At 35.7% G+C, this 26859-nt stretch overlaps 1 protein-coding gene across 2 annotated transcripts in view; it reads left to right on the forward strand.

The window, feature by feature from the left end:
• Window positions 1-26859, forward strand: part of fstl5 (follistatin-like 5) — a 137973-nt gene that overhangs the window by 52512 nt on the left and 58602 nt on the right. For both annotated transcript variants that reach the window (XM_053235514.1, XM_053235515.1), the window contains exons 5-6: window positions 14325-14521; window positions 16355-16475. In XM_053235514.1, the coding sequence (XP_053091489.1) occupies window positions 14325-14521; window positions 16355-16475 (318 nt within the window). The remainder of the gene's footprint in view (window positions 1-14324; window positions 14522-16354; window positions 16476-26859) is intronic.

Below are 26859 nucleotides of genomic sequence, written 5' to 3' on the forward strand. Positions count from 1 at the left end.
ACACCCTTAGTGCAGGCATAGCATTAGATAATTGACCCACTGTCATGATAGAAGTGCTTTTTTCCATTTTAAATCTCTGCATTTTATTAACCGCCTCATGACTTTAACATCATATAATGACAGATGTACGTGGGTATATTAGTGGGTGGATTGTACTGAAATGAAATAAAATTTCTTTGAATCTTATTATAGTGATACTGGCACATATTCAGCTGCTTAGGGGAAAAAGCAATGACCCATTTTGGACAAAAATTGGTGTCATGAGAGAAATTGAGACTTAGAATGGTCTGCTGAATCTTTTCATCTAGATTTTGCTTGAGAATCAATCAGAACTGATTCACTAAAATGACATAACAGTCGGATAAGCTCACTAGCACTCCAGATTTAAAGTTCTGCATTAGGGGGAGGATAGTTGTCCCTGACAGTCACTATTGTTCCCTTGAGAAGGAGCCTTTTCATTTTCCGCACCTACGGATAAGCTTGGATTAGGTTCTGCTTCATTAGTGAATTCTTTTGATTAAAAGAATCTGTATGTATTTGTACTAGATACCTTGAATAACATGCAGATATTTGAGTTTTGGAGAAAACAAAAATTGAATGGAATCTGCTGGGTTATATCAACAGAAAATACAGCCATTGGTTACTCAAATAATCCACTGTATCAGTAAGTGTTAGCTAGCTAGCATTCAGCAATCACCACAATCAATTTATTGATTGTGAAAAATGCCTTGATGGATATTAAATTTGAGTTTTTATGTATGGCAGATTCATTTAATCAACCTAAGAAAAGGCATCAAGTGCATTGTGATTGTAACATAAATGCAAAATTTAGGAACGAGTTTATGGCACAAATATATTTTCTGCACTCTCATTTCTAGTACATACCATTTACCTTCACTAGCCACTTTAATAGGAACACTTATAACTCTCTTATTCAAGCAATTATCCCATCAGCCTTGTGGCATGCAGTAGCAGCACAATGCATAAAATCATGCAGATACAGGTCAAGAGCTTCAGTTACACATCAGAATGAGGAAAATGTGATCTCAGTGGTATGGTTGTTAGTACCAGATGGGCTGGTTTGAGTATTTCAGAAACTGCTGAGCTCCTGGGATTTTCATACATAACAGTTTCTAGAGTTTACACAGAATAATGTGGAGAAAAAAAAAAAAAAAAAAACATCCAGTGGCAGTTCTGTGGTTGGAAAGTCCTTGTTGAGAAAGGAAAATGGTCAGTATGGTTCGAGCTGACAGGAAGGCAACATTAACTCAAATAACCACTCTTTACAACTGTGGTGAGCAGAAAAGCATTTTACGCATTGATTTTATGCATTGTGCTGCTGCCATAAGACTGGATAATTGCATTAATGAGCTGTGGCACAGGTCCTATTAAAGTGGACAGTGAGTATATCAAGTAATTCCTCATCTTTACATATAAGTAAACTACACATACTTAAAAAGCAGAGTTAAATTGCCTGAGCTTAATCAAATTAGCAATATGCTGGTGTTATAGCACTAAATTTGTGAAACACTAAATCACCAAACTACCTTATTGCAATTCTTTCTAATTTCCAAAAAAAAAAAATTAAAATTAAAAAAAGTTAATTTGTGATATAAATGGATTTATCATGCTTTGGCTAGGTATTGATATGAAAGAAGAAGGGCTGATCCATGGTAGATTTGTCTACTGAAGACCTGAAATTAGGAGAAAATAGATCCTGTAGATCTAGATTTAGAGGGTGCGTCATAAGTTGTGTGCTGACCTTTTGTTTGTTTTAGCCACTTTCTCCTGCTAACAGATTTATAAATGAAATGCTCTCAAGCACATCCACTGTGGCAGTGTCTTGTTTCTGCAAAGACTTTCTTTTGAATGTGTGCATGTGTGTGAACATGATTTAATTAAGCATTTAAAAAGTTGTATTTTTTTCCTTAAAACAAATCTGACTGAATACAAATGCGACTCAAATGGTGCACAAACAGGAGCTTGGTGCTTTAATCCCCGCTCAATAAAGAACACGTGTGGTCCTCCATCACTCTCCTGATTGTGACAGGACGCTACACAGCCTGAGGCTCTGACTGCTGCTTAAAACATGTAAGGCACATGTAAGACCAAACTCTGAATCTATTGGCAGTGGTTCTTTAAAAAAAAAAAAAAAAAGAGCTTTTCCTCTTTTAACAGTTGAGTTTGCATTGTAGAGTAGCTTGCTTTATGAGCTTGTCACACTGTTGTTTTAATAGCCTTAATAAAAACTTAGATAGGAGAAGTTAAAATATATGTACAGGATGCTTCACTTTATACTACAGTAAGTGCTTGTAGGTTTCTTTAGTTGTCTTTCGATGACCTAAAGAAAAAAGACCAGTTTTTTTTAGCTTGTTTGTGCAATTTTAGTAAATCCTATTTAAATATTGATTTTTTTTTTTTTTTTTGAGGGGAAACAGACATATTTTCCTCCACCATGCTTGCTTTTTCTTTTTTTTTCCCATCTTGAGGGGAAAATGGCAGTTTTGGTTTTGTTGGTATAACATTGTACTTGCATTCATTTAATTTTTTTTTTTTAAAGAGAAAAGAGCCTTATTCAGATGTAATTATTTATTTTTTATTTTTCCTACTTTTTGCAGGAACAAATGTCAAATGCTCTTTTTTTTATTTTTACAGTTGATATGACACTATGCTTGCAATATTTTGTTGAGGAGAAAAACGTCCTATTCAGATTGGATTTTTGTGTCAAAGGCTCAAAGTCTGTTTTTTTTTCCTGATATATCTCATTGTGTGTGTTTGTTGTTTTTTTTTTTTTTTTTAACTATTTTAATGGGATCTTTTTTTCTTTGAGGGGAAAACTGTCAAAGGCTTGTGTTTTTTTCTGTTGGTATAACACACTGTGCTTACATTTCTTTGCATAATTGCACCCAACACCCAGTTGCATATGAAATGTAGAAATAAGAAAAATGAAGCCATTTTGTTTGAAAGTTTATACATACATACGTAGACAACAGAGTGACTGATCTGTTTTGACATGTAGTGACTATAAAGTAAAGCAGAGTAGAGATTTTGAAATGTAAATGATGCTTTCATAACACAGCACAACCATATCAGATTCTGAATGACCTAAGGTTGAGTTATAGCCTTTTTCTGACTGACTTACATTAGAACGTTGTTATGAATGACTTTGAGTTTCATTTATACTCACAATGCCAGGGTTTTCATGCCACATCACTGAGAGATTCTGGTGTGCAGCAGGTGTACACTGAGCTCCAAAGTCAGTTATGACGTATGACAGCCCAGAAAAATAACATATCACAACCTTGTCAAGAAAAATCTGTCACTTGACTCAATGACATCAAAACTGACAAAAGCAGAACTTATGACAGCTGATGCCTGACAGAACAAACCTCCATGAATGTGTAGGCGTTGCCATCAAGGGCTTTGTAGGCATTATGTAGTCCTATGAACACTACCTTTAATTTTCTCAAATGATTTGGGACTCAACATAGATCCACTGTAACTACACTTTACCTTGAAATACATATAATCATTAAAATACTTACATAGAAAATCTTATTTTTGCATCATTGTGTAAATTCTTTTAAAATCTCATGTTTGAAATATCATCTTCCTTTTTTAAGTTGTCCATTATAGGTTAGGAAAAATGTATGGTTTAGTTCACTCACTCAACCCTGTTACCTGAACACATTCATCTCTATGAAATATTCCACAAGTCACATGTTCCTCAGGAAGTTGCATCATCCAAATTTCCTGAAGATCATGGGAAGAAGAAAATTAAGTTCTCTTATTATTTAATGTTCTCATTCCATTATCAGGGATGCTAGTTAGCTAGTTAAATATTTTGGATATTTTTGGGATCATTTATGAAAAATAATTTAAAAAAAACCTGTTGCTTATTTCAAAGCAAAAATGCAGCCAAGAAACATTATTAAAAAAAGACTTCTTGAATGAGACGGATTTACAAATTTTCAAATGGTTTAATGTATTTTTATTAAATTAATTTTAATTAAATAAGAATTCAGAAACATATGTTATTTAATATACTTTTAGAACATATATCCACGTCACATTTACAAACAAATAATGTCTTTGGACTTTGTACTTACTATGAACAATACAGTATATATTCATAAGCATAAACAAAACTAAGTTTAAAAATGAAATTGATATGGAAAAAGTATTCATACATGACAGATGACTGACATTGGTACTTTGTTGCAAAGCCATTGCTTATTTTATTATGAGATGTAAATTACAGCTTCGAGACCTTTACAGTAAGAAGTAATTCACTTTTTGCAGGATTGTGCTTCAATTTTGGCCCATTCCTCTTGTCAAAACATCTTCGCTTCCCCAAGGTTACAAGGATTACTCTGATGGAGTCCATAAATAAAGTCAAGAGACTGGCTAGGCCACGCAAGCACCTTCACCTTCTTTTTTAGAAACCGGTCTTGATTTATTTTAGCTGTATGTTTGGGGTCGTTGTCTTGTTGAAACATCCATCTTCTCCTCAGATTCAATTTCTTGGCTGTTGAGATTATATTCTCCTCTAATATATCCTGGTACATCACTCAATTCATGAGTTTTTTTGTGAGGTGTAGTAACAGAGATGATTATGATGCAGTTCATTGCTTATTGTTCTCTGTGTAACTGTTGTTCCTGCTGCTTTCAGGTTGTCCTTCAAGTCTTTTCGGGTGTTAATGTTGTCTCTGAGAACATATCTTTGTTTATGCTTATGAATACATACATTTTGGTTCATATTAATAAGTGAAAAAGTCAAAAGACATTATGTGTTCACTGGAAGTATATTAAATAACAAAAAACAAAAGTATTTCCCCTCACTGTAAATGGCTTCCTATATGCGGTGGAGGAGTATAATTCATATATCAGTTTCATGTTTCATGCAACAGATGAGCAATATTCATAGATTACAATAGTCAAAGATGATATTAAATCATGTACAGTATGTCATATTGCAATCTCGCCGTCACAGTCACCATTTCAGAAACTGCATGAGTTTCATCACCTTCAAAGCGGCCGCTGTGGAAAAGAGGAATTGTAGGTTGAGTACAGATTATTGAATGTGTGTGGGTTGAAGCACTTGCTCTGTTGGTGCCACCCTTTGAGCAGCTTTGTTACTTCGTTCTTTCTCATAAAACAAAGAAGCAGCACTCAGTGCAAAGTCTAACTGCTTATCAAAAGTGTGGCTTTTGCTTAAAATGACAGCAGAGTCTTTTATGCTCAGAAACAGTGCAGTGCGGAAATAAAGATGTGCGACACACGATGCTTTCCGTGGTTTTGATCTTTGGAAACAAAAAACTTTCCATTGGCATAGCTTCTATTAATGAAGCCGTGTTAATTATTTGCTTCAAAAAAGCAATTAGAACTTGCGAAAAAAAAAAAAAAAAAAAGTGTGAGCAAATTAGCCTGTTGAATTTTCCTGGTGTGTGCAATAATACTAAAACAAATAAGTGTAGCAATCACTGATTTTTATTTAACTTCTGATAAGAAACAGTAGCAGCTAAAATACCTTCAGATTACAGTATAATCTATGTATAATACATAATATGAGGCTTTTTAAAACTATCTCAGAGCACAGGATTCATGCAAAACAACTCCAAGGGTGTAGATAGGCTATTTGTCCTTTAGATCCCTCACTCCATGAATGTCAAAGGATTCTTCATTTCCAGCAGTAGCACATCAAATGACCCTGCATGCAGAAATGGACAGTGTGCTTTAGAGACTCTACAACCAGTCAGCAAACCATATCTGAACTGGCAACCTGACATGTATCTGACAATCAACTTTCTTAACATGTTAAAGTACCACTGAAAATGGATGGTTCAGATCTTTTTTTTCTACTTGTTCCTTAGTGTTAGTAACACCAGTGTGGGAATGTATGTAGGAAAAAATGTTTTGTATACAATATTTTGTTTTATTCTCATTGTAATTTTATAAATTGTCACTTCCTGGAAAATGATTACATTTATTTGATGACTTATCTCATACAAGTCTTACTTTCATCTAATTAAATGCTCTCTAAAATGTGTATTTCTGTACATTAGCAACTTGTTAGCAGTAAACAGATTGTTCATTGGTGCATTTTTGACTGTGTGTCTTCTGGCACGCTGTTCACTTTTCCACTCGTTGTGTGATTGAGAAAAAATTGGGTGATGTTTAGTCATTTTTAAGAGGGATGAATCTGAGGGAGTTGTCGGTTATGTGACACTTTTTGAAGTAGTGTTTTACCAACTTGTAACTGTTCAATTACAGAATGTCTTGCTACCTCAGACTGAATTACGCAATTCCACCTTAATACGCATGTCCCATTAGGGGCTTTTCCACCAGTTCTAATACATACTATTGTTTTACCAAGTAGCATAGTATTTAAAAGAAATTCTAAGTCTACTACTCAGATTAGTTACATATCAGCCACCACCATCTGCACCGCTGACGGTCAATCTAAGCTCAAACTTGTATGTCATAACTCCAAAAAAAAAAAAAAAAAAAAAAAACATCTCGTTGTTTAGGATATCGCCCTCATTTAAGTTGATGGTGTGAGTGAAGGTAATGGTGAGAAAACCTCCACAGTTAAAAAAGTATTCTTGTTAAACTCTTCACTGTTCTCCATATTTAACTAGTTTGCTAACCTACTTTGAAGTTCAGATGTGGATGGGGTGTGCTGTATCTCAATCACTATTGGCTGTTAATCACTCAAGCACTCTGACTTCCTGGTTGAAAAAAGAAATACGTCAACATTCAGAATCAAATCACAGCTCCCATGGGGACTTTAATCTTCATCTTTATCATTGCTGATGTTTCGTAGATAATCTATAGGCCAGAGGCAACTGGTATAAATGTGCTAGCAGGACTAAACACTTCTCTTGTCTTTCAAAGATAAAAAAAAAATACATTCCTTTTTGGCAGATTATTTTCTAATAACAAATGTCTTAAAGCAATTTTTGGGGGATTTTTTTGGAATCAAGCACTACAGCACTACCAGTGGTCAAGAAAAATACAGAGAATGGTATGAATCATTCAAGGTAATAGTTTGGATTTGTCAATTTAACAAAACATATTCACAGTTCAGATGTTTGTCACTGATTAATCACCACTTTCCAGAGACCTAATTGTCCTGATGCAGTATAATCATGAGTAGCAGCAGACAGAATGAGAGAAACATGGTGTATGTGCTGCTATTCTTTCCTCCTACACTATCTGTCACTAACACTCACCTGCATGGTGGCTCATAAAACTGGATTTTGTTATGTGTGTGTGTGTAATATATATATATATATATATATATATATGTATACACTTCTCAACAAATTAGCCATGTCAGTGTCATTCATTTCATTCCACTTGTTTCCAACACCACACAGCTGAAAACACTCATGTAGAGGGAAAAGTGTATTTGATACAGAGATGGAAATGGAAATCAGTACTTTTATTAAAATTGTTCACACACACACAGACATACAAACACAAACGCTAGGCACACACAAAAAAAAAACCCTGTTTGGCCTTTTACAGCAATTACACCAGAAACATCTTGTGTCATGCAAATTTAATTAAATGCTTCTCTGGTTAGCCAGATTGAAATCTGATTGCTGTATGCAAATCAGCTCATACTAATTGACAGCCAACTTCCTGTATTGATTTTAATTCCAGTTTTTCAATACACAAGATAGTTATCCCCTTCGTATCATGGTTCCCTTGACAACAAATGCCCTGTGCTCATGTTTGTTTTGGTTTCAATTCCAGTCCTGTCTCTACCACTGTCCTGTCATTGGTTTGTTGCCTGGTTGTGTTCACCTATTCTGTGTTTCTACTTGATTAGCCTTTTTATATCCCACGTATGTTATTATTCACTGCAAAGTTTTACCATGCATTATTGTCAAGTCTTAGTTATTCATGTATCAAAGTATTTTCTGGAATGGTCCTTTTTGCTTAACTTGATGTGGACTGGCTGGCTAAATTTTAATGCCATTGTGTCTCAGAAGGCATTAAAGAAGGAATCTGTAAGTAGCCTGGAAAGTTGTGCTTGAGTTCACAAAAATCCAAAGAATCTGCTTTAAGACATTTAACAGCAGATAGTCTCATATGCATGCCAAAAACGAAACCTGATATTAATGTCTTTTTATCTTAAGGGGCTTAATCCTGCTAGCGCATTTACACCAGTTGCCTCAGAGTAAGAATAATGGTCATAGGTGTTATGGAGTTATATTTTGTAAGGGGTTTTGGAAATCTGGATTGGTAAGACTGGTGTATTTACCACCGAGTGATTTTACACCTAGGAAAAAAAATCAGTGATGTGATGTGGTGATTATTTTTTTAATTATTATTTTTCAATGACAGAAAATATAGAAGTGTCTTTTTCTTCTTATACCACAGCAATTTGCCAAACAATTGGCAATAATTTTGTATGTATTATTGAACAATACATACTTTTAATCATTTAATGTTGTGGGACATCTGTGAGACAAGTTAGTTTCTATTATACTTCCATTTTTTTCTCTCTTTAAGTTAAAAAGACAAAAATCAAAGCTTGTCCTGTTAGAAAACCAGAAAGTACTAAATGTTCTCTAATCCCTTTACTATCAGCCTTAGATCATGCAGAGTGTCCAGCAAGTCCCTATGAATGAGCTGTTACTATAAAAATGATAGCGTTTTAGAACAATTCATATAAACCAGTGATTTGAATTACAGCCGGTACTCCTGTTAAACTAATCCACACCTTCTGACCAATCAGATTTGAGAATTCAACAGGGCTGCGGTAATAAATATAAAAATAACAATGAAAGAAATTGACTTCAGTGAGATTATGAGTGCATGAAATGGCCCAGTTTTGGTTTGTGGAGTCTTCAAGTCTTCGTCAAAGAATAAAAAAAATTTGAATATCAGAGAAACAATGAGATTTTTTTTTTTATTGTCACCTACTGTGTGAAGAGCAAACCTCATCCCAATTTACTAGCAGGTAATGAGCTGCTCGTCAACAAAGAGAGGGATGTGAGAAAGATCAGTAAAGAACCTGTGACAGGAGAAAAAAGAGAATCAAATTACAGGTGGAACAGCAGGCAGCAGGTTTGCAGATGCAAGTGGGAAAGAATTTTCGGTTTGTGGTGAGAATACAGGATGATGGCAGGAGTAGAAAATAGAAAGAAACACAATGGGGATAAACAGTGTCATTGAGGTGACACAGCTCCAGAGTACATGGCAAAAAGCTTATAGGAGCACAGCAGACTATGAAAACCGGAATAATAGCCAAATGGAAAGCTGGCTTGTCACCATTGGTGAATATCTCACTGGGCAGATGAGGCTGTTATTAAGCACACACTGTGTGGAGGTCTCTGCTGGGACTTTACACTGTACGTCAGAGGAGTGGAGGCTTTGTAGGCCAGAGTCCGCACACAATAAATAAAACATGTCTGGATTTCACTGGTGGGATGCCATGAAAAATTCAGAAAGCGAGAAGCGGTGGATGAAGGAGAGATGAGATAGATGGAGAGGTACCAGTATTTTATCCTGCTGCACCTGGAAATAAAGAGCTGCCACTTTCCAAGGTGTCAGGGTAGCAGGAGTTGCTAATATGCAGTAACAGTGGTAGACTGAGAAAGCTGTCATCTCTTTTCATCTCACAGCAGAACTGGTGGCCCTGAGTGAGGCACTTAACACCAGATTACTGCACCGCTGACCAACCATATCACCTCCGAATCATTTAGGAGGATCGGCTCTAGGGACCTGCTGTTAAAAAAGAGAGATTTTATTAGATTTGATAGACTTTCTAATATTACCTAATATACACTCTCAGAAATAAAGATACCAAACTGTACTTTTCCTTGTGTGTAGGTGGAGGTTCTATGAAGGATACATTTTTTTGCACCTTTAGTATGTCTGTTTTTTAAGTTAAATTTAAGTTCGGACATTAAGGACCTTGAAAGCTTTACTCTAATACCTAATTAAAGTTACACATAGTGATGCATTTAGGGGTGCAATACTGTATTCATATTCAAAAATCAATGCTCTGATACCAATATCCAAGACCATGTGATACTATGTAATGTAAGCCAATTGTACGTTGTTGTGCTAACGAACAGACGACATGACATGCCAGTGATCCGGATGTATTTCCTGATTAAAGATGGCAATCGAAGTAAAGAAGACTGCAAAATGTGCTCTGTTAAAGTATCGTGAGGAGGAATTACTATAGCATCCTGCTACAATACAAGTGACCTTTTAAAACATCTTAAACCTAAAACTTAGCATGAGAAGTTCATTACTAGCAGCACACAGCAGCAGCTAATGTTGGCTAGGGAAGAAAAATATCTACAGACAATGCTAGGTGAGTGAAAACAGCACATACCCAGTATATTGTTCTCGATGATCAGCCACTATTGGTCCTTGACAATGAGGAATTCTGATGCAATGGAAATAGAAGCATATTTTATATAGCTGTACAGAACTCACTCTTTTCCATGTCCACTGCACCCCAGTGACAAGGAATAGTACAGTTTAGTACCTTAATTTCTCAGTGTGTGTCAAGGTATTGTAGGCTGTTTTCACATAAATGCCATGGCTGTTAAGTGCAGGAGCTGCTGAAATGTTCTTGTATGACTAGATGAAATAAGTTCCATATAGTTCAGTGGTTTCCGTTAAAGCTTAATCCGAGAAAAGTAACATTTAAGGTGAATGTCATGTAAGGATAGCGGCGGTCTTACAGTATATCACCAGTTATCTTGTGTCTTTTTTATGTTTGGCATTTATTGAACTATCTGCAATCTTGCTGCAGGCAGAGAAAAATGACCTTCATTCATTTTCTTCTTCGCATTCTTCTCGGTCAAACGGTACTTTTTTAAGCCACTTAGAATGGATATGCTTTCCATGAAGGATGCTTTATGCTTCGACTTATACCACAGTGCTTTCGAGTTCTCCATTTTGATTAGTCAGAAGGTGTTGATTCATTTTCTTGAACAGCAAGGTTTGAAGTAGGCAACTCACAGGTTTATATTCATGCATTGGTTCTAATATGTTATATGTAGTTTCCATAGTAACAACATACACAGGGACTTGTATAATGGATGCTCCATAATAAACGGATTTCAAACGGTTTTCCGTACCACTCCACTATTGATTATTTTCGTATAACCCCATGCCCCCAAGTGTTTAATTCCTTGTTGACATGTTTTACATTTGTTTTTTATTTATTTATTTTTTTTTTTTTTTCAGATTTCCTGAAATTGTAGCACTCTTGTCTAACAGCACTAGTTGCATTGTATGTCCTCATCACGGTCTATTACTACTCACCACATTCAAGTCTAGCTAAATTCCCAATCGAACATTTGAGCAGCCACAGCAGTATGACCCATCAGCATACATCAGGTCACCCCTGACCGCTGCACAACGCTGCTCTGTATATTGCTGTTACACACCTTCAATTATGCGGAAACACAATCTGGGATGAAGCAGGGCTGTCGTCGGACACCATGTTATTCCTAGCAGGGCTGAAACACTCCCGTGCATCCTGATTGAGATTGAGATGAGTCAGAGTGGAATGCACAATATCAATGATGAATCTGTTATAAACAATCTTGCATTCATTAATCACCTCTCTTTCATCTGCTTTCGAAGATAACGTGTGTGTGTGTGTGTGTGTGTGTGTGAGTGTGGAGTACATAATATGATTGTAGGAATTCCTACAAGCTGAACAAAGTAAATAAAGACTTGGAGGTCATTTTGAATAAGCAGTAAATGAGTAAACTATTGCCTGTGTGTGTGTTTGAGAATCACATTCGATATAGAAGCCAGTTGATCTGTTGCGTTCTTCAGGGCTGTCCATTTATACCATGGTGTTGCTGAATTCTCAAGCATGTCAAAATTGCTGTTGATTCATTTTCTATAGCAGCAGCTCTGATTGTAGCTCATATTAATGCGCGCCTTCTAATATGTTATTATATATATAATAATTAATAAACGCTGTGCTTGAATGTGGTCTTTGTTTGTTCCGCAAGCTTTATATCTGACTGCATGCTCACACCTGCATGAAAATAAAAACCTCCTGCTCACACACCTCAACTCTTAAACAGATACCTTGTGAAGCAAGCATAAAAACACAAATATTACTACTATTCATATCTGTGTTTGTTTGGAAAACATTACCTATTCATTCTGATTAATGTATTTACTCTATATATTCAGTTAATGTTCACATTAAACATCAGAATGGAGAAAAATTTGATCTCAGTGACTTTAACTGTGACATGAGTGATTTGAAAATTTCAGAAACTGCTGATCTCGTGGGATTTTCTACACAGAATTTTGCGATAAACAAACAAAAAAAAAAACATCTAGTGAATAGTGGCAGTTCAGTGGGTACAAATGCTTTGTTGGTGAGAGAGAATGGCCAGACTGATTTGAGCTGACAGGAAGGCTGCGATAACTTAAAATAATCTCTCTTTACAAACGTGGTGAGCCGAAAAGCATCTCAGAACTTTCTGAATCTTGAGGGGGATGGGCTACAACAGCAGAAGACCACATCAGGTTCCACGTCTGTCAGCCAAGAACAGGAATTTGAGGCTACAGTGCGTACAGGCTTGCTGAAACTGGACAGTTGCAGATTGGAAAAAAGATTTCCAACAGTCTAGTTTCAGGATTACATGAATGAGCAGGGGTACAGCTGTTTCTATGAGAGCAGCTGTATATACTTTGTGCAAACATGACTGCTTGATCTAGCAGTCATGTGAAGATGAACTCTGACGGCCTTGACATGTGTCAGTGAAACCACTCGTACAGTCCAAAGAGTCCAGCTGCTCCTCTTCTTCCATTGCTCTTCATCTTCCTTCCTTCTCTTTTCTCTCCTCCTGCCTTTCATTCACCCTCTCATGATCAGGCCCGAGGGAGAAAGCGGTGGCTCAAGCACTCCAAACTCATAAAAAAACCCTTCTCCAGCTGTAGGTGATGAAAATGTTGCAGTCACTTTGAAGCCCCACTTGACAAGTTGCTCCAAACAGATTTTTCTAGCTGTGGGAAATGTTTGAAGTACTTAACACCTTCATCATGGCTGTTTGTGCTAGAATTACTCATGGTGCCATTTGTCGCTCGCTGCCTGTCTGTGACTCAGCATCAGTTTTGATCTTTCATGACGAGCATATTGATTGAAATTCGTCTTCAGGATAGTGGGAAAGATCTGACCATTTTTTGTGACTTGCTGTATAAAGGACAGTATAGTTACTCTATAGCTTCTGAGCCATGCTATGAGTGACAATAATTCTAGTTTAATGAGAAATTCACAGCTGAGATTTTGAGTAAAGTGTTATAAAGCATTCTTGCATTTTATTTTAGACTCTGTATCAGTAAAATATCCCAAAATTGTTAATCAAATAAGTTAATGTCAGCTGAAATATCTACAATATTGTCATGTGGCTGATGTGTAAAGAAATTTATGTTGATATGAAAGTTTTTTTTGGGCAGTACATTTCAGTGCTATACACGTACAGTTGAGTGAAAATTTGCATTGCCTTAGGACAAAATGAACAGATAGTAACCTGAGCTCAGGATCAAACCTGGAGCTGGGAGGCAGCAATGCTACCTAAAATTGGAGATAGAGAATGTGGACTGAAAATGGAAGTAGAGGGTTTTTTTTTTTTGCTGTCAAATGAAACATGACATGAGAAAAAATCAAGAGATCGTTTAAAAATATATATATATAAAAATAAAAACAAATTCAAATAAAATAAATCTAATAGGAGTCTAGTATATTACAGTATATTCCTAATATTCCTAGTCATAACTATCACATTAATCCCTGCAAATGTGGTTTAATTTAACAAAATGGCTTCCACCTTCATTATTTGTCAGCTTATAAAATAGCACTTGATGCAGCACATCCTATAATTCTGCATATTTTTTTTTATATTGTGTGCCAACGGTTAAGCTAGTTTGTCAAGCATTTAATTCACTATTTCTTTTATTGAATTAATAATATAATGTCAGCATTTTTGTTAATTTTATGAATTATCTAAATAAGTTAAAAATAAATACATAAAAAGTTATTTATTTATTCATTCATTTATTTATTTTCAACCCATAAACCATGAGGGTGCGCAAAACTCTAGTACTGTTAATTTCTTTGAATGTTAATTAAAAAAAAATAAACATTTTGTATATGTTTAAGGTGTTCAACAACAGCGAAATGACTTTTATTAATATTTTTGTAATAGCCATTTGCATACAGTATACATCACAAAACTCACTCCTGGATGGGCACATTTCTGCTGGATTGTTTGTCTCCATGTGATCTTCATTTCTCATCTCTTATCTCTCTACAGATGATAACTGTCGTCTAGTCGATTACAAGAAACTGAAGGGCAAGGTGTTGAACCTTCATGCTCTTCGCTTCCTACCACCAGGAGCCCAAGACAGCTATGAGAAGGACATGGGGTCCAGGAAGCATGTAGTGGACCTGATGTTCAAGCGCTTTGATGCTGATGGGAGCGGCCAAGTGGACAGCAGTGAGCTTTCACAGGTCAGAGAATTTAAAAAAATGGATCCTGGACCAGAGTTCACCTTTATCAAGCCTTCCTTTATTATTATTATTATTATTATTATTATTATTATTATTATTATTAAATCCTTTCAGGGGGATTATAAGGATTGATGAATCTGAATTTGTTACTGGAGCTAAAAATCTCATTGAAAATTCAGAATGAGGTAAAATATAAGAGCCAATCACCTTCATATATGCAAATTGGCTCTCAATACCATATGAAAAGGGGGCGGGGTGTACGGTTGAACATTACTTAACGGTAATGTCCAGAGATGCATGAAACCTAAATTAACTCTTCATAAACTGACATAAACCATAGTAAACAAATTATCTCGAGTAAAGTAAGTTTAACTTGAGTTTTCTGAATAGATACAGCAATGCCATGACACTATTATGACAAAATTATTATTATGTATATATTCTCTGACCCTGAATTAATGAGTTTAGTTTTGATGTTTGCTGGTATAAAAAAAAATCAATAACAGGTTACTCTGAAGTGGCCTGACATGAAGTTACCACCCCAAAGATGATCACTTGTCCATTAACAGCCCATGTTATACTGCTGCTCTTATAGAAAATTAATCAACACCTTCTGACCAATCAAAATTGAGAAAACTGAGCTACACAGTAAGTCGTCATGACATCCTTTCTCATTTCATCTCTCTCTTCAGCTGTTATGTCAACTTGACATCTAAATGCATAATGGACAGTCTTTATGACAGCTGATGCCTGCTGGGAAAAAGTGATGGAGGTTGTGTCAGTTGTATTCCTATGAACACCATCATGATTTTTTTTTTTTTACACAATCACATAATCCTGTTTCATTTTTACTCATGAAAGCATTCTTTCAAGCAATTTGTCATGCAATATATAAAGAAATAATTACGGTCTTCTAAACCAGTTCAACTTAAACGGCTGAGGAGAGATAGAGGGGGAACGGTCATCCTACACCAGCACTCTCACATGAATACGGTCCAGATTTAGATGTCCTCTGGGTTCTCCTTACACTCTTCAGTCTGCTTGAATGAGCAGTGATGCTGACATGTGGCTATGTTGTGCGCTGCTTGCTGACTCTGCCTTATTTACACTCTCTTGAATGAAGGGGACAGGGAAGCGAGTACACAGTGACCTTTTCATGCCCCTTCACTCTGTAAAGGTCAGCACAGTGAGGTTTTCCCATTATATTAAAGGAGTGAAAAAAATTCAACAAGAAATCTCCACTGACTGCACAGACTATCTATCTATCTATCTATCTATCTGTTTAGTTGTTTACATATTTACTTATTGCTGTACATGCACTTTCCCAAATGCTGGATATATATATTTTTTTTCCAGCACAATCTGAGATATGTTATATGTATGTATGTATTTATTTATTTAGCTTATTAACTTCAAGACAGGGAAAAAAACAATGGCTGGTCCAATAACAGGAACTATCCTGTTTTGTGGATGTTCCACAACTTTAAATGTAACCATAAATGGACAAAAAGTACTGCATGCTGTATTTTAATTTAAAAAAATAAGAGGAATAAAACACTATGTGCTGTAATTGGAAAATAATCAGCTTCTGGGTGGTAACATTAACTCCACTTCACGTCAGGCCACATTACACCACCCCATGGTTGATTATTTTCCTGTAACAGCATGCCTTGCCATATTTTATTCCTTACATGGTATGGGTATAGTCCATATATCATTCTATAATGTTAAAGCAGAGCTGCAGGAGGTTTGCGTTTGTATCGTAACTCCGTTCCTAAGACAGCAGGGAAGATTATGGACTAACAGACTCCTCTTCATGTTGCTCTCCTTCAGGTCATCAAACAAGAAGGTTTGAGAAACACAGCATCAGAGTGCACGCTGTTTGACCTGCTCAAATACAACGATATGGACGATGATGAGCACCTGACGAAGGACGAGTTCTACTCTGCTTTTGGTGAGTGTCGTCTTTCATTCCTTTTAGCTATTTAAAAACAGACCTGTACTCTACAAACCTGATGGTTTTAAAGGTTTAAAGTTAAGAAGCAGTTTACTTTTATATCTGATAGAGGACTTTCAACCAAAAAGTCAGCATTCTCCAAAAATACTGTGTCCTGCTCTATATTTCGGGACTTATTGCATGTATTATTGCTCACGGCACATCTCAGGAAGCTTGACATCCTGCCATCTCAAAGGGATCTACTTCAATTTCTCAATCCTCCACAAGAGATATAACTCAAATGATAGGAAAACTCCAAAGTCCAGCCTCTTGTTTCATTTGCTTCACTGTGCATTATGCCTAAGGTATTGAGCTGCACCTACAGGGCCGGTTCATCCCATAGCGGTCCGGGTGTTATATGAAACAGCTCTCTGTAAATGAGTATTGAGACACTTCTGCAGGGTTTATAACCTTTGAAATAGATTGGAGCAGAGACTGTTACTGCTCTAATGCTACTTATGTAATGGCAGACCGATTTCTCTGAGCGGTTATGATACTGAGTTGTGTAATGCAACTTTCTAAAGTGGGCTCATCATTGCAAATTGGTTTGATCCAGTAAAGCTGTTTTCATGATATGGATCAAAACATAAGCAGGAAGAGTGACCATAGGCATATCCAAAATCTCTCCCTCTCTCTCTCTCTCACACACACACACACACACACACACTCTCTCTCTCTCTCTCTCTCTCTCTCTCTCTGTCTCTGTCTTTTGATGATTGAGTTTTTGCAAAACTGCAACCACAATTCTTACAAAAAACCTTTACATAATCCCAGCAATGCCACATCCAAGAGAGTCCAAGAGAGCAAAACTGGCCGTGCTGTCTGGATGGGAGGGATGGCATATTCTCTCTCCTCTGTCAATCACAGCGACACTAGCCAATCGTGGGCATCTCTGAGCTCATGTATGGAAAAGAAGGCAGATAGCACTACTGTGTTACATGGCCCTGTGACACAGCATGAGCAGCACTTTGAAAAGATGTGGTTGGCCGGCTTCATGTGTCTCAGAGGAAGCACATAGCTGTTGGATCTCCCTGAGCTGGCTTGTAGGTGGGAATTGGCCAAGACTAAGTTAAGGAGAGAATGGGGGAAAAACTGTTACACATACACACAGTTACAAAATTTTATTATGATTTTATTATGATTTAGAGCAGGGGTTCGCAGACTTTCTGAGCACATTTCATTTTATGAATGTTATTTAAATCTGTAAATTATTCTACGTACATAATATTTTGTCTATTTATTGGAGCCATAGAGCTCTAGTTGACATTATTTTTATGCCTTTTTGAGTTTTTGTGGTTTTGATTAAACCCATTCCACTCTAGTAACCAGTCAAACAGGCTAATAACTATAAGAACTATGACAAATGTGTGGGTTGTTTAAAAAAATAATTTTAAAAATTACCAACCCCATGGCTATATCTCATGGACCACAATTTAACTCTCTAAAACTGCAGTACATAGTCAATATGAAGGCATTTGAAACACAATGACTCTATAAATTCTTCTTCTTGTTTTTCAATATCATTTAATATAAAATATAATAAATTACATACTAATGCTTTATATAACTTTTTACAGTAAATTGCACGATTTTGTAGTATACCGATATCACATATTTTTAAAGCAATGCAAAAGTACATTTTGCCAGTCACACGTGTACTGTAAGTACTGTAGTATAATGATTTTCTTTATAATATATCCAGGACAGGAAGGATTAAAAAAAAGGTACTGAAATGTGGTCCATTGTATGAATCATCCTAAAAAGCGGAAATCACAGAGGCTGACTAATGCGTTAGTGCAGCAATCATACAACATGCGGCATATTTGAACATACTTTATTTAATAGCCATATTTTTTGCTCTTAATAATAGAGGACAAAACTATTCCAAGTTACACATTCACCTGGAAATATGAGAAATATGAGAAATGTTTTATATAAATATTTTTCCTCTACAAATGTTACATCGTTACAATAATATAGAGTGTGGACTACTGGGATAAACGGTTTACACTACATTTATTAGTCAGAATTAATAGAGATATGAATATGAATAGAGATATGAATCGAGTGCTGTAGATAAGTGTTGCAATTTTGCAGCTCTTGGTCTATGAGGACAAAAACAGAAAGACAGAATGTTTGGAATATTCCACAAGTCACATGTTCAACAAAAAAGTACATCATCCTAATTTCCTGAAGATCATGAGAAGAAGAAAATGGAAAAAAATGTTTTTTTCTTTATTTTCAAAATATTGTGATATTGATTGATGGAGTCACTTTGAACATTACTCAAACTGTAGAGTGAAAGTAAATGATCACTCATTCACTTTCAGGCACTTTTAAAAACATTATCCTGGTCAGCGACACAGTGGATCCAGAGACTGTGCAAAAAACTGTGCATGAGAAGGGAATACATCATGGATATGAGGCCAGTACATCACAGAGAATGAAAGTAAATTATTAACAAAAAAAAAAAAATACATTTGAAGTGAATTTAGCAGGTCCTCATGCTAGTTTTGACACATTTTGTGGATTTCTAATTCTATGCTAAAAAAAAAAAAAAAAAAAAAACTTATTTTGTGAGCAAAGAAGCCTTTATATATATATATTTAGAATTGTTTTTAGGATTTTTCTGGAATTTTTATTTTTTTAAGAGTTACAAGGCTAAATAGTACCACAGTCATGAAAATACTTTTACTAATTTCTTAAGCTTTACATTTTCTTATTCTACTGACAGATACTTAGATCTAGAAATAAACACTTAAAATAAAAAAAATATTTAAAAAAACTGAAAAACAACAGAACCCAACTATTTAAGCTTGAAATTAGTACAAAAATGTCTGGAAATAGGTTTAATAATCATATATTTGGTTTATTATGATCTTACAAAAGGAAATACAAGATACATTCACCTATGTTCAAGCTATTTTTTGCAGTGTATATATAGCTGCAAGTGCCAGTCCTCAGGGGTCCAAGCACTACTTTGCAAACAATCTGTAATTCTCCATAACTGCTATAATGGCTCCTTTATCCTTTTTTCCTTGATCATTTATCCTTTATCTAACCCACATTTAGTGTTGTGTTAATTAACAATTAATGTTTCATTTAGATTGCAGACTTTGACTCCTTATCCACATAGCTCTGTCATTTTTTCAAAAAAAAAAAGTGAGAGAGCAAATATTGCAAGATAAATGATATGATAAAATATAAACAGCTTTGTGCTTTTTCTCTCTCTTTGATTGTCTCATCTCTCTCACCTCCTTTGCTTTTTAAGTCTTGTCCTCTTCTGACATTTTCAATTCACATTTCACTCAATATCCACTTACATTCCGCATTCTAATAAGCTCAGAAAGCAATAAAAAAATAAAGTAGAAATACATAACAAAGCGCTGTTATTTTTCTGTTTTTATTTTTATTTTGGCTGCAAATTACATCCCACATCAACCTGTGTGCATAACTCCCACTCTGGAAGGCATTTGTGTGTGTGTGTGTGTGTGTGTGTGTGTGTGTCCATGGGGAGCAACCCTTCAGGCGAAGCACTTCAGTGAGAAAAGAGCATGTTATTCTGTGCTTCATATATTTTCAAGTTATTTTCTAGTTTTCTTTCAAAGACGAACTTAAAATGAAAAGAAGATTTTGTGTCAACAGGTTGCCTCAGAGAAGATTTATTCTCCTCTAGTTCTTCTTCTCCAATTCTTTCTCTAGAGAATGGCCTTCACAGAACTGGAAAGTTTACACAAAGAGAAAGGCATAAAATATATTGAAACAGCTTAAAGACTTATATGATTATCCAGTCTATAAGTTCTCGATATACAAAACTTGTTAGGTATGCTGATTGTTCGACATTTCAGATGGACTGTGATATTTTCCAACAGGACTATTATTTTTTTGTTGTTGCTGTTATTTTCATTTGAGTTGTTGCCAATTCTCAGCCTTTTTCGAAGTCTCCTACTACTGTTTGACGGCTAACAATCTAGGAGGGTGAAGGCTAACACATGCCTCCTCTGATATGCATGTAGGCCCAGAGGAAAATTAGTTTCTTTTTCTTTATTTTTCTCAGTAATTTATTTTTCTCAGTAATTTCACCATGTTGGCTGCATGAGCCGAAGTTAAAAACGATACTTGAGCAAAACTGAATTGAATTGAATATTTTCTCCAAATGCCATTTGAATTGCTTGATAAAAAAATACATAAATAATATTACGTGGACTATCATTACAATAAGTAGATCAGAGTATTCAGCATACTCATATATATTTAACACTTGTATTACTGCATCTAATTTTGGAATATTGAAACCTTGGCACTAATATTATAATTTATCTTTTTTTTTTTTTTCCAAGTACTTAAACTAGCATATCCAAAAGACATTACCAAAAGACATTCTCTTCAAATATACTTAGACAATATATATTTGGTAATATATTTGTCACCTCATTAACTTAGCAGATCTGAGAACAATGTGTGACTTTGTTGAGAAATACTATGTGAGATTATTGGGGTCTTTTGTTTCAGAAGAAAAAACCTTCATTAGACCTCTCCCTGTTAGTTCAATTTAATCCCATGGGTTTAGGAGGAACGATAGAGCTAATAAGGAAATCTCTTTGTACATTTCAAATGCTGTTCTTGCAACATGGGAAGCTGAGCTTAGTAGAGAGCATGAACTGAGCTTTTCCATGATTGTCCCATGTCACATAACTGAGAAAAAAAGAAAGGAAACAAGGTCATCTTAACCAACCAGACAGCACTGCCATTTCTTTCAGACCCCATTCACACCTGGTATTAACATGCGTCCTGGGTGATCCGGTCATAATTGCTCAGCACTTAGTACAGGTGTGAACAAGGTCCAAATAGTCTTGAAGACAAATTGTAGGAGCAGCTAATCGACTGCATCGTTGTCCTAGCCGGGGAATACGTAATCATTGGGAGACTGTTTGGAAATCATGCTGAACAGTAGAGCTCTCCACCGCTAGGCTAATGGATAAAGACGATGCTATAACTGCAGAGATGAAAGCAGCTGCTTTTCATAGCTTCTCACATTGCCACTTCTCTCATTCTTTTATAAGTTTTGTTGGCAGACCATGCAATCGAAACATTTGAAACATTTTCTGGGACATTTCTGCCTGAAAATAATTCAGCAGAAGACAGGCATGACCCCCTTCCTCCATCGGAAATGATGTATGAAATACGATCACAAGTGGTCATGCGAGACACATAATGCCTGGTCTAAACAGCAACGCATTTATAGCTGTCCACTTGTGATCGGATCATTTGAGATGGTTGTTACTACTGGGTGAGAACAGGGCCTAAGACTCATGCTGCCTTCAAGTCCTTCTCGGAAGTTTGTGCGTTGTAATTACTCAGAGGTGGTAATTAAGACATGGTGTGTGTTTTGCTCTGAAAAAAAGGGACAACATGAGATTTTGTATTTTTTTATATCACCAATGACAAAAAGTTTATTTAGCCTTACTGAAAGAAAATGAAGGTCTGAACTGTTAACACTTAAATCTTATTGTCTGCTCTAGATATCACATTCATAAGGAGGGCCGCCATGACTTTTGTTATTGACACGCCCCCAACTGAGAAAGTCTGGCCTCATAGAAAAATATGAGTTCCTGAGTTGTAATTATGACCTTGTAATTATGATATTTCTGAAAGGACTTGAAGGCAGCATCAGGTCATGGTTGGGTGTAGTCTCCCCAGAATTCAACCTTATAAAATCCCAAGAACAAGATAAAGCCATGTAGCACTTTTCCACCATGCCCAACATTTTATTGGTATTTCCATCATCAAGTGTCCCAAACTATAAATAAACCTTCTTGCCTACATACCAAATATCATCTCATGCCTTCACCTAAGTTAGAAAACCAGGAAATGGAAGAAAAAAAGGACACATCCTAATGGGAGCTGGTGTGATGGATTCCTTTAACCATTAAAATGATTAAATATTAATGGTGAAAATGGTTAAAGGCAACCACGAGACCAATTCCCATTAGGAATTGGATATTTATTTGTTTTACAATTTTTTTTTATTATTTTTATTTTATTTTATTTTATTTTATTTATATACCAACTGTATCATCTTATTGATTTTATGTTTATCACATTACCCATAATCCACATACAGTCTTCAAAGTTAGGCCAAATTCCAAATGGATTCCTATTCACTACAAGTGCTCACTACATAGTGTACAACATAATGCCTTTTTAGACCAAATATAGTGCACTATATGCCTGATAGAAAGCCATTCCTGATGTAGATTTAGTAGAGGCATGACACAATATCATCTGACATTACCAATTTTTGCAATTAACAATGTCTCTTTCACATAGATGAAATTATTGGCACCCTCATCTTCATTTGGGTGGCTGAGCAAACTCTCTGTGTGCTCAGTGGGAGCACTATAACGGATTTTGTTACGTGATGGCAAATGAGCACAAGAAATCGTTCAGGGTATGAACATATGATATACCATAATATGATATTCATATGATATACCATAAAACTGCTCTCGCTCATTACAGTTCCTGCATATTTTCCACAATATTTGGCTTCACTCACTATGCTAATTTTTCCTTTATGATTCATTACATTGACTAAGTGAGTCAAGTCCCAGACATTTGTATGATGATGACAAAGTGTAATTGACTAGCCAGGTGGGAGAAAAGAGATATACAAGACAGAGCACAAAATACAACATATCTAATATGTTAATATGGATGACCATGTCCGTATTTCTCTCTGCGCATCGGAGGATGTCTGAAGTCTTAACATTTTGCCTGATTTTGTAAAATATTCAAGCGTGAGCTGCTGTGACTGAGGAGATACCATGAATAATTCATTCTTTACACCCTTCCATACACAGAGACACACAAAATTCATCTCAGTATAATCAGTTTTCCCAGCAGTGTTCTGTAAACCTGCCGAAATTTAACTGCATTTTAATTGTGTAATAAACTATAGTATGAAAGGCACCCGTTTTTCTTTTTTGACATGGATCCCTGTTCATTTTTTCCCCATCATCATATATAATCATAATCATACATAATCATATATACTATGCATTTAAACTGAGTGGATAGAATGATGTGAAGATGAAATGAACATGTGGTGAACATGTGAAGTGATCGAGATTGATCCGGTTGGGTTTGTGTAATTGAATGAATCAAGACGGTGTGGCGTGGTGCTGTTTGGGTTTGAAGTCAGTGTTCTAGCTATTGACTCCAGCCCATGATGGAGAGTGACAGACCATGAGGGCATGAAATGGTTCAGTTTGCAGAACCTCAGCTTCCCTTGGGCTTCAGGAGCAGCGAGAGACTGCACATGAGAATCATGAAAAGAGAAAGAGGAAAAAGTGGGAGGGATCAAACCAGGGTTGTCTTAATACAGGAAATATCTTCTTTGATACCAATACCAAATATTATCTATACCTTACCTTACTATAAGTAATACATTGGAAAAAAAAATAGTAAGACATTGTGTGTGTAAGATAAAACACAAAAACTATTCAGATTGTAAGTCGTCTTAGCAAGTGAAAATATTTTGCATACAGTCAAATTTATCTAGTATTTCCTATTATAAGATTACACTAAACCAAATATAAGATTATTAAACCAATTTCTATTCTATTCCACATTTCTACTAATTTAAACATTTACATTTTCTTATTCTATTGACAGTTTTGATTCTTTCTAAAAATAAATGCTAGAAAATAGCAAACTTATCTGCTAATAAGACTATTTGATGCTTGAAATGAGTAAAATGGCAAAAAAATAGGCTTAATAATCATATATTTGGTTTATTATAAACTTATAAAAGGAAATACTAGTTATATCTGACTATATTTAAAGGTGTTTCCACTTGCTAAGATGTGTTGTTTTGCAGTGTAAGCTCTGATTTGCCCTTTTTGTTTCCAATACAAAGCTTTTCATACCTTAAAACCACTCCAAAAACAATAAAATATTTTTATTAACTTTCTAAATCTGCTTATACTTTCAGCAGAGATTGAGTTATGTAAATAAAGAGCCAGGTTACTAATTTAAAATATAATGCTGCTGTAAACACGGTTACGCTGCGTAATGATGTTTTAATTGCTAGCTCGCACAATGAATATTGTTTTGATCAAGCTGTTGTTTAGGTCTTATAGTAAAACAGAAATAAGAATAATATATTCCATTTGTAAACAGTATAAATACCAGCCGTCGAATGATCCACAATGCACATGCACTGCTGCTGACACTGTAGATAAGGAAGCGGACATTGTACGGAAATTGTAATGCTTGAATGCTAATCAAAAAGTTAGCAAAAGAAATTGAGCCGGTGGGGAAAAATATCTCAAGATCAGTGATTATTTCAGCATTGATGTAGGAGCAAGTCAAGAATGACGATGAGGTTCCTGTTCGTCGAATGTCATGAAGGCTTTTTACCTCAGGAGAAGAGACTAGAGAGTGTGATGTGGACGATGCTTAGGATCACTGTACTTTACTTATTTATTACATATTCAGTAAAATGCAAATGAAATATCAGTAAAATAAATATCAGTTGCTTTTAGACAACGTGTCGTGTCTCTCATTGGAACTAGAATGAAGTCTTTAAATTTAAATAAGTAAAAATTTCTCCTCTTTTTGGGGACTTGAGAGAAACATATTTCAATTTAGCTGAACAAAGTTCAACATTTTATAATGGAATATATTTATTGCAGAAAAGCTTCTCAAATTATGTTCTCTACAACAACACACAAGACAAGTTTGTGTTATCTTGGATCATTTTCATAATGGTCCTATACAATGTTAGAATTTATATAAAAAAAAAATTATATGAATGAGGGACTGCAGTAAAATAGCTTTACAGGGCTGCAATATACAATAAACTTGTAGGATGATGCAATAACGATATGTTGTGTGATAAATCAGAAATTAACATACAATTTCAAATTGTCTGATTGATGGAATCACCATCTCAATCGCCCAGTGCTGCAAGATCACAACACAGCACAAAGCCAATAGTAGTGTGAAGTAATAATTTTAGTTTTTGTACTAACCGCATTGTATACATTTGTGACTTCTATTTTGACATGAGAGGTGATTAAGGAAGTTGGTATTGTGCAGAAAGAGATCTTCTTTTTCTTACCCATTAAGAAACTACTCTCTCTCTGAATACTGACTTTGATTTCTGTATTTCAGTGATTGCTGTGCTAACCCGAAGACGTAGCTTAGCTAAAACCCCTACACCATACAGTAGAAAGCTAACCAAAGAACACTAGCATGTTGGAAAAAATGCAGGTGCTTACTGAAGGAGAAAGCTTCTCTCTGCTATATTTCATTGTGCTGTTTGTGCAGTTCTACGGCGTGAGATTACGAGCTGTCCTTGGCACTCTGTATATCTTTGAGAGTGATTTTTGCAAGCTTAAAGACAACTGAAGGCCCAGCTGATTGGGAACCAAATTTTCTGCTTCCCTGCTTGAATTAACTTCCTTGTTTTGATGGCAGATACTCACTGAGCCCTGCTTCATGTCCTATACATACTGTATGACATCGTATATGTACAGACTCTAATAATTTAATTGATTTTATCAAAGCCCCGATGATGTGTTATCATGTGTATTACTTACCGTGATAACGATTTAAAAAAAAAAAAAAAAAAATCGTTCAGCCCTTATGAGTCATAGATCATGTGTAGAGTTTCATAACCTCCTTGCAATGTCTTGAAGTTGAAATATGTAACTCAGGAATTGCACAGCTCCCTCCTACACACAAATGTAAATCAGTTACTGGTCTCCAGAAAATCTCTCATTTCCATCCTTCTTGCCTTCTCCACGCTTCACACTTCTGTGCATGTTGTCCAAGAAGCTTTTTAGAAAATGCTAAATGAGTTTACTGAGATTGCTGCTGCTGCTTCTGACCCCAGAGGCCATTTGCCTTCGCCTCTGGGCAACTGGAGCGCAAGTGACACTTTTAGGGCTTGATTGCAAGTAACACTGTTTTGGCTTATTCATGTCTGGCAGCACGGTGCCAATTAATGGCTCTTCATGTGTTTCAGCAGACCAGACTCCCACTGCGTGCGAGCCCAGCAAGCTTTCTCCGACGCTGGTAAACTGAGCTGGAAATGCTTTGCATAATTATTAGGCTCTGTATAGATGTGACAATTTCGAAATGTAAACTCGAGGAGAGCAAATACTGTGGGAGATGTCCTAGTGTTTTCAGAGATGGGGAAAATACACTGCTAGTTATTTCAGAAAAATAACCTTGGTATACTTGAACAGGAAAAACAAGGATCTTTTGATATGTAAGTGCTTTAAGTGCTTTAAGTGCTTTCTGGAGGCATATAAACATAAAACATATATGG

The sequence above is a fragment of the Pangasianodon hypophthalmus genome, chromosome 7 (genome assembly GCF_027358585.1).
Source record: "Pangasianodon hypophthalmus isolate fPanHyp1 chromosome 7, fPanHyp1.pri, whole genome shotgun sequence".
In the NCBI taxonomy this organism is placed as follows: Eukaryota; Metazoa; Chordata; class Actinopteri; order Siluriformes; family Pangasiidae; genus Pangasianodon; species Pangasianodon hypophthalmus.